The sequence below is a fragment of the Pundamilia nyererei genome, unplaced genomic scaffold (genome assembly GCF_000239375.1).
Source record: "Pundamilia nyererei isolate P.nyererei 1_Seehausen unplaced genomic scaffold, PunNye1.0 scaffold00089, whole genome shotgun sequence".
Taxonomy (NCBI): domain Eukaryota; kingdom Metazoa; phylum Chordata; class Actinopteri; order Cichliformes; family Cichlidae; genus Pundamilia; species Pundamilia nyererei.
In genome coordinates, this window is record NW_005187490.1 from 1,850,013 (window position 1) to 1,860,014 (window position 10,002).

Consider the following 10,002-nt stretch of genomic DNA (forward strand, 5'->3'; position numbering starts at 1 on the left):
GATTGTTTCGAAGCCTTGAAAAGAAAACATTGCTAGAGAGGAAACAATGACGACATTAAAGAGAACACAGGGAGACACAGATAAGATATACACAGGAGATTAGGGTTGCTTAGAAACACTTCGGTGACACAGCTGACACAGTCTGACTGAGGAGACAGGGGAAGCAAAATCAAACAACCAAATTCAATAAAGGAATATTTACTGCATCAGTAAAATTTTTCCATTTTATCTGAAACATACAAGGATCAAATCTTTTAAGTTTTTTGGGGGGGATATGGGATATTGCCCTTAAATATAACTAAAACTTTGAGACAGTGGTCATTGTATGTTAGTATTTGTTTGTTAGACAGTCACGCATATAAATGTTATGAAACAGAAATATATATCTTAAATTTTAACTGAAATGTAATATTTGAGACAAAAGAGTTCAATTCCAACACTGAGCATTTTCTTTTCAAAAATTGCACTATAGTAAAATATCAACTATGTAAATCCTGTTACGTTTGTGCCATCAAAATGAAATGAGATTAGTCTCATGAGCTACAGTAGCAAACTAGCTAGCAAAACTTAGCATCATTGTTGGCTAAAGGGACTCATGGCTGTGGTGTTTTCACAAATACATTGCACCCAAATGAAACAACGCATTTTTCTCTGATAAAAGTTAAATAACATTAAATACAAATTTTCTGTATTTCTGTCAACCATGCTGTCAAATCATAGCCGTAGCTGCTCATGGTGTGATTGCTAGGCAACAGAAACCGCATGTCGTAGGCTAGACCTTCCAATGTAGGCCAGTCTATAGGCCTATAGTCTGTAGTCCAATCCTTTGAAGGATGCAGCCCCTGAATTTGGACACAGCCATAAAGACATGAATGGCCTGTAATTTCTTGCTTCTACATTCACATATGCCATGCCTCTGGGTCTCTTGACCCAGCATTTTGAGTTTTATGTCTTTTGTATTATTATATTCTAATTTTTATAGTTTAAGCCTCAGTTAGTTCTGTTTGAGTTCTCTGTTTCCCTATTTAGTTCTTGTCTGTTTAGGTTCCTCCCATGTCTGTGTCTCCCCCACTATGTTGGTTATGGTATCATGTCTTTAGTGTGTGAGTCTGTCAGGTCCCCTGTGTTAGAGTCTCCCTCGCCCTTTGTGTGTCTCAGTGATGTCTTTGTCTCCTTTTGTGTCCATCTTGCTCTCGCTCCCTTTCTTTCCTTCTGTGTCTCATCTCCTCCTCTTCTTTACGTTTCCTCTTGTGTCATTCTGTCATGTGTGTTCTTCCTAGCCATCATGTTCTCTGTATTTGTTGTTTAGTTATGTCCATGTCTCATCTCTAGTTCCCTATCACCATGTCAAGTGTCTTAGTCTGCCTATTTCCTATTTTATTTTGACAGTCTTGTGGTCCATGTTCAGTGTGTTTAGTTTCACTTCCCCTGTGGCGTCATGTCATTGAACAAAGTGCACTTTAACATTGAAACATTGCCCCCATTAAAAAAAATAAATAAAAAATAAAAACTTTCTGAGGCTTGAATTCTGAAAGACATCCTTCCCAGTCTCTATAGTTAGTTTTAAATGAACATAACACACTTGTCGGTCTTCTTTACGATACCAGCTGGCCAGCACCTCACGTAATACATGGGCTATATTTTCACTAGTGTGAAAATACAGTCTCTAGACTGAAGACTTTCAGTTCAAAGTCTTCGGTGAGGAAGTGCAATGTGAAACTCATATATGGTTCCGTTGTACGACTTGACCATAGGTCTGTAGTGCTTGCGTAGTTTTCAGCTTGGCTCAGTTCAAACATGACGGTCTTGCGGCATGTTTCGTACATTTGTAGAATGGCGACATGGGAAAAGTAGTTTCGTGAGGGGATCTCCGGTCCACTTTACGTATCAAACTGGTGAAGCCCTCTCTGCTAACCGTATTTACAGGCATCATGTCTTTAGCCAAAAAATGTGTAATGGCCTCTGTTATTTCCTTGTACCGCTTCGACGTTTTCTCATAAGGAGTTCCACTTCAAAAACTCTGATACAGAGACAGCTATTGGACTGCTGTGCTCTTTGTCTTAACATTAGAAACCTTTGTTTGGCTAGCCCTGTCCTTCTGTAACTCTTCAAACAGTTCTCTGTGGTTGTATTGAAGATGATGGTGGAGATTAGTCGTGTTTCCTCTGGTGGTTGCCACGAGTGTTCGGCAAGTTTTGCAGAGTACCTGTGTTTGGAGAACGTCGTCTTTATCAAATCCAAAGTACCTCCAAACAAGCGAGGTACTATTTTTTTTTTAGCCACAAGTTCATAGTAGCGTTCTCGTCATGCGTCTCGCTCTCAGCCGTTACAACTCTGACTCGTTGCTGCAGCATTGTTCGCTCACCACCTACGTAGGAGGCGGGCCTCTAATCCATTTGATTGGTTAATGCCGTGAAGGGCTCTATTCGACTGGTCAAATGTGTAAAGGGGTTTCTTTGATTGGTAAATTCTTTAAAGCGCATGTGTAAACATTTTAAGGTACCCAATTATCGCAGTTTACACCATCTTTTGCGATGGGCCCATCGCACAGGCTGATATCGTGATGACAATAAATTTTAGGTCTGATCTTGTTCTAATGGTTTTGCCTTAATCATTCATAACTCTGGTTTTGCGCATTATAGTAACATGACTGTCTAACTGATACTTGCAAACTATTACTGAACATCACTAACAGTTGCTATTGCAGTCTTGCTGAGAAAAAATTTAATGTTTAAAGTAGGGATGGGTATCGTTTAGGTTTTATCCGATACCGGTGCCAAATCGGTACTTTTGAAACGGTGCCGGTGCTCAAACCGGTGCTTAAAGAATGGAGAACACAAAATTGGTCCAAAAACCTCTCATGTTCAGCTGTTTTTTGTAAAAAGATAACAATGTTAGCCTTTTCCGCAGCTATGGGGCATATATGGTATCACTCTTGGCTGGAAGCAGTGCTTAAACAATGGAGAAAACACAAACTTTGTCCTAAACCTCTCATGTTTAACAGTTTTCCACTTTTTCTTTGGTCATTTTAGCCTTTTTAGCCAGGGTGAAGGGAGTATCTGCCAAACAAGAAGACAGCTGCATGTAGCTATGATGATGTTTGCTAGTTCACCTTACATGCATTAATGTAATAACGTGGTTAGCCTACTCAACGTAAATTAGCTACTCACGCAGAGAAGAACGGCTGCTGCCACCATCATCCGTCATCATTTCTGCTACACTGGCAGGGCTAGGGGCCAGGACTCTCCTCTTCGTGTTTTTGGGGGATGTTGCATAACAGGCAACCCACCCGCAGTAGATGCGCTCGGTGTGAGGTCTCGCAGCAAGCTATCAAATACGGCGCATTTCTGGGCTTTTAAAAAAAACGCTATGCGTCGCCAGGTGTTTCATCGGATTTGAGGTGTTACCTCCTTTGACAGTATCAGCTTAAAGCACTTGTTGCAGGCTGCTGAGTTTGCATATTTTGCTATGAAGTACAGCCAGACTTTTGACCGCTTCGCCTTGGACATTTTTAATCTGTAGCTCTGCTCTAACAGAACGTACGTGCCTGGCCCCGCCCACTATCCTCGGAAACGTAAAATGATTGGCTAGAATCTAAAGTGTATCACAGCTCAGGAAAAAAAAGCACCGAAATAAAGCACCGAAATGTGCGCTGCTTTTCGGTCTGGTTACTACCGTTTATGTCAGAACACCAGTACCCATCCCTAGTTTAAAGAATCAAAAGGTACACTGTATGATTACTTTGCATATGAACCATACCTAAGCTAACTGTTACGTTCTGAGTTCTTTCTTCTCAGGTGGTGTGGTGAACATGAACCCCTGAGAAGTTTCTCTCCACAGCCAGACTCCGGGACTTCAGAGCAGCTGGCTGTGGTGAGTAACAATGATATTTCGATCATGCCTACTAAATATATTGACCGTTTACTCTGGGGCAGTGTTTTTTGTGGGGAGTAACAAAGACTATGCTTGCTTGGCTCCTTCCGAGCCCAGGACTATTTCCACGGGCACTATTCACTTCAAGGATTTTCATGTTAATTCTGAGAATAATTTTTCCCCTCTGCTCCTGCCAAAGGAGGGTAATTGCACATGTCTAATTCATATAATTAAATTAGAAATGTGCATTAGACGATAGTTTCTGGTGTCTTTAGCTTCATGTCTCAGAACAGAATCACTAGTAACCAGAGTTTGATCCCTGGTGGGTGTGTTGCAGAGTGGAGAAAAACTGCACCGGTTACGTGGGCTGGCAAGCTACGAGTATTTATGAATGCAAAGCCGGGTCTCCAATTTAGTGATCCTAGCCTCCAAAGCTGCCAATAGGCTACATTTATTACCAGTAACATTATTGCTAAAGAAGGCTGAGGATTAATTAAACATCTGACACAATGAGCAGGAAAGTTCAGGGGGGACAGGTGAAGAATCCATGCTGGTAGCAAGTCAGCTATAAGCTAAGCTAGCGAATCCCTAAAGACACAGTGACGGAATACTGTAAATATAATTAGAGAGCGAATCAACAGAGTGTGCTTTTGATGAAGCACATATACATTAGGTTATAAAATAAGAGGTTATATATAAGTTTTTAATTAAAGTGGATATACCGACAAGCTACACAAAAACACCACTGTGTGCTGGAACAGAAACAGGAAATAATACTCTACTGCAGCGACAGCAAACACCAAATAACAGCACCACCCATGAATCTCAGGTTGTAGTTTATAATATAACTCATATCCCAGTGTGTCTCTACTGAATGAAGAGAAGGATTCTGCTGATGCAGAAAAATATCAGTGACCAACATGATCTGGACTATAAACAAGGTAACAAACAACCTCAAACCTTAAGGTAGCAAACACAGTGTGTGACACACATTGAAAGGAACAGCTCAGCTGCATCTGTAAAAAGCAGCTGCATCAGTCAACTGGAACTGAAAATATTTAACTATGTGGATCAAAATACACAGGACTTGGAATATTAAATAAATCCAGACAACATCCTCTTCTCGTCTATCAATAACAACTGCTGCTACTATACAAATGAAGAGTATAATCCGAGGATTAAAACTGAGAATAAATTAGCAATTATCCACATTAACTGTAGAAGTCTATATGCTAATTTTAATCATATCAAAGAATATCTTAACCAGTTTGCCCATGCATTCAGTGTCATTGCCTGATCGGAAACTTGGATTAACATGGAAAACAGAAAAGACTTTGAACTGGAAGGTTATGAAGTCACATTTATAACTCCGTGAAACAAAGGTGGGGGAGAAGTGGCCTTGTATGTGGGAAAATCCTTGAAATTTAATGTGGTGGATTGTATAACAGTTGAAATTTTTAAAGAAAAAATAAAAAATGTAATCATTAGCTGTATATACAGAGCTCCAGGTAGTAGTATTGAGACCTTTAAAGACTTGATAGAAGAAACATTTACAGAAATAGCTCACAATAAACTTTTCATTTGTGGAGATCTCAATATTGATTTGCTAAACCCAAATAAACAAAATCACAGAGGAATTTATTAACACGATGTCCTATATGAACCTATTCCCCAAAATTACTAGACCTACCAGGATCACATCACATTATGCAACTCTGATAGAAAACATTTCAACAAATGACATTGAAAATAAGACGGTGACCATCTTCCAATTTTTACAGTCTACGATAGGAATTACAAGATTCATAAAGTGGACAGAAAAAAGAGTACAGACGAGTAAGAACAGAAGAAAGAATAAATGCATTTAAAAAAGCTTTAATGAAACAGGGTGAAATATATCAGAAACAAGACGTTAATGGTGCGTATGATGAATTCCTTAGAATATTTACATTATTGTATAATAATTGTTATTGTATAAAACTGTCCAATAAAGCAATATGGTAGGAAACATAAATTATATACTGTCCATGGATAACAAAAGGTCTGCAAAATGCGTGGAGAAAGAAGAATGCACTATACAGAGATTTCTTAAAAAAAGAGAACTGAAGATGCTGAAATTAGAAAGATAAGATAAAAGATATTAAAATAAGTTAATCAATATACTAAGATATAGTAAAAAGAAATACTATAAGAGGCAATTAGATAGATAATATTAAAAGATTATGGGAAATACTGAACAGTGTTATAAAATGTAGGGCTAGACTACAGTACATAGTGTAACTTATCATTACAGATGTATGTAAATGGTGCATGACATTCACATATCTAGCTGCAGAGCCATAACAGATGGTGCCAAGAACCAGCTAATTAAAACATCCAAGGGTGCAACATAGTTTCTCATACTGAGAACCCAATGACTTAAGAAATCAAGTAGTCATGGGCATTTGAAAAATCCTAATTATAACAAGCCATGTAAGCTGTGTGAGACAATATTCCTTGTCTCTTTATGTTGTGTGTGTGTTTTTTTAACCTTGATAACACTTCAGCACTATTCTTCTGTCTAGCGGTAATATAAAAAGAGTAAATGGCTGTAATTAATGGAGAAAGTGGATCGTAGTACTTGGATGCTTCTTCCTTTGGAATAATTACCATATTTATTAATGGATGACACAGCACACACACAGAAACATACACAACAAGGGGACTCTTTATACAAACTCCCATATCCCATATAGTGTCATAATGAGATGAGAGCCAATTAATCAGGGCTCTAATCAGCTAATTAACATGACAGATTCAATCACCATGCAAACTGATTAGGTGAGATGGTTTATGATTCTGTAATTAGCATGTGTATAAAGTGTAAACAGCCCCTTAGGCCCTAATGAAAGTACTATTTATTGAATTTCTATAACCTGTTAATATAAATGAATATTCATGTTTTAGTCATGGCATAAACTGAGTTTTGTACACTCTTTTCAGTAAGTGTGTAAATGAGTGGTGTGTAGACTTACTTTGATAGTGCAGCTGGAAGATACCCATGCTTCCCTCCAGTCCAGAGCAGTAGTAGACAGAGAGAGTGTTAGTGGGACTGCGGATCACCTGACCTTCAACAAGCAGTGTATGGTTGGCCAAGACCAGCAAAGAACCGTGTTCATCAACACCTGTGATAGACAGTTGTTCTCCATCTGAAAGGTTCACGCTCTTCACCTGGAAACAAACACATTAAAAAAATGCATGTTTAACACATCTTGTAGGAAAACTTGAATACATACAGTATTAATGTTTAGATTGCACTCCATCAGGAAGTACTTGGTCATCTGAAGTAAAACAGAGCTCCCTTCAAGTCTCTCACAGTCTGAGGAAACTGGTTTTTCTAACACCAGCAGTGAAGGAGTGCATTAAGATAGACAGCAGTCCCACAGCAAGAGAAAGAGGAATGTGTAATTAATGTGATAATAAAGAGAGATGGCGGGATGTTATTAGGAAGGGAGAGAATTAAGGATTCAAATGACTACTTGTATCTGACTACTTCTATCCTTCAAGCTCAGGTCCTCTACCAGAGGCCTGGGAGCTTGAGGAGAAGATACTGCACAGAGATGTCAGATGTTGTTCCTGCTGGAGCCACTTGCCTAGCTTGGGACTCACTGCACCAAGTGCACCACTGGGACCATCGTTACCTTCACCCTCCACATCTTCTCAAGGTCTTCTCTGAGCCCTTGGTACTTCTCTAGCTTCTCCTGTTCCTTCTTCTAGATGTTGCTGTGGTTCAGTATTGCTACGTCTACCACAGTCATCTTCCTCTGCTTGTCTACCACTACTATGTCCGGTTGGTTAGCCACCTCCATTTTGTCAGTCTGAATCTGGAAATCCCACAGGATCTTAACTCAGTCATTCTCGACCACCCTGGGGACATTTCCCATTTTGACCTTAGGACTTCCAGTCCATACTCAGCACAGATGTTTCTGTATACTATGCCTGTCATGGTCCTGGGTCGTTGACCCAGCGTTTTGTGTTTTGTGACTATTTCCCTCTGTTCTAGTTATTCTGTGTCCTCCCCCCTTGTGTCCGGTTCGGGTTCTAGATTTCCTGTTTTACTTTGTAGGTCTGTGTCTCGTTATGCCCATTAAGTTCCAGCTGTGTCCCCTCCTGTGTGCCATTTCCTCATTACCTGGTGTGTGTATTTATAGTTGGTGTCTGCCTGTGCTCCTCGTCGGCTCGTCTGCGTTCATCCATGTATCACTGCGTTAATCTACATTCATCTGCGTTCTATGGTGTTCCTGTCTCTGCGTCTCTCTGCCCCGCACCCCTTTGTATGGTCCCAGGTTTGTCACTTAGTTTCTCCCAGTTTAGGTTTCCGTTTGTAATTACTCGTGCTTCATTGCCTGTTTTTGCCACTACCACCCTGTAAATAAAACGTCACTCGTATCATCAGTTTGCTGCATTTTGGGTCCTCCTTTTCCTCCACACCACACGGCTCCCTCCGCCAGCCGTGACAATGCCAGACACTTTGTTGTAGCGTTCCATGTGTGCCTTGCCTGCTAGCATCTAGTCTTGCAGTCTCAGACAGAGCAGTCAGCCGAGTAGCTGGTGTTTTGCACCTCTGGTATTCTTGCCTATTCCGTTATGTGCCCTGCTCATGAATTGAGCCATGTGCCTGTTCATCTTGGCCACTATGATGGCTGAGAGGAGCTTCCATGTGGTACTGAGGCAGGTGTTTGGCCGGTAGTTGGATGGGACTGGTCCCTTATGGGGGTCCTTGGGGATTAGGACACTCCAGCCATTCTGGGTGTCTCTCATCAACTAGCAGCGGGTTTGTTTGTGCTGCCAGATGCTCGTGGAATACATTCAGCTTCTTCAGCCAGTAGGCATGAATCATGTCGGGGCCTGGTGCTCTCCGACTCTTCATACTGGAGACCCTTTCTTGGATGTCTGTGAGTGTTTGCTTGGCAGTTTCCAAGACCTCGGGTATGGACAGCTTGTTATACTTCTTAGGCACCTTCATCACTGAAACTTTCTGTACTGATCACTGAGGGTACTTCACGTAGTCTTGGTATCCGGCTATATATCTTTCAGGTCAGTTCTTCTCGCACTCATCGACCCTTCTTTCATCACACTTAGGGCTTGGTAACCTATCTCAGGTGGGGGTGTTATATCTTCAACCAGGATGACAGGTCAGAGTGGTTGGATATGTGTTGAACCTCGTCAATCTCTACACATGAGTGGAATCCCTTCTTCCGAATGTTGAAACACTGAGCTACTAGTTGTTTAACTAACTTTGAACATAGCAATAAATTCGAAAATTCCTTGCTAACCACAGTTAAAACTAAATAAAGAAAAAACAACAATTTATTCTATAAAGGATTCAACTGGGAACATTATTCATGATCCACAACAAATAAATAAATCTTTTAAATACTTTTACAAAGCTTTATACTCGTCACAGATTAATCCATATTGAAGACATTGAAGAGTTGATCTAAATCTAAATGTATCTAAATCTAAATCTATCAAAACTAAAGGACAAACAGATTGTGTCTCTTGATTCATCTCTTTCAATATCTGAATTTCACAAAACCCTACAACATCTCTCAAACAATAAAGCCCTAGGGCTAGATGGTGGTCTATGCTAGCAACCACTTTTTTCAGAATGGTAACTCAAATCCAGAATGTTTACAGATCATCTCCAAACAATAACACTGCCATCATTAGTCCATTTCTTAAACCAAGGATCCCATACTCCTATCCAGATACCACCCAATCGCAGTCATAAATGTAGGGATTAGAAAAAAATCACCCTATTCATAATACATCCTGATCAAACAGGTTTAATCAAGAGTAGATGCATATACTTAGGCAAGATATTAACCCCATTCGCTCTCCGATGCATCCATCTGAGTATTAATGTGTTTGAATGTTAGTTAGGAAGCACTAAAAAGCTTAGCAGAAAGTTTTTGTGTGAATGGGTGTGATTGGGTGAATGTGGCATGTTGTATAGCGCACTTTAAGTAGTCCGGAAGAGTAGAAAAAGACTATATAAGAATCAGTCCATTTACCATTTAGACCACAGGTGTCGAACTCCAGGCCTCGAGGGCCGGTGTCCTGCAGGTTTTAGATGTGTCCTTGATC

General features: G+C 40.2%; 1 protein-coding gene across 4 annotated transcripts in view; it reads right to left on the reverse strand.

Annotated features, from left to right (window-relative positions):
- sez6l (seizure related 6 homolog (mouse)-like) overlaps positions 1-10,002 on the reverse strand; it is a 104,365-nt gene that overhangs the window by 40,023 nt on the left and 54,340 nt on the right. For all 4 annotated transcript variants that reach the window (XM_005739126.2, XM_005739124.2, XM_005739125.1 and 1 more), the window contains exon 4: positions 6,888-7,083. In XM_005739126.2, coding sequence (XP_005739183.1) covers positions 6,888-7,083 — 196 coding nt within the window. The remainder of the gene's footprint in view (positions 1-6,887; positions 7,084-10,002) is intronic.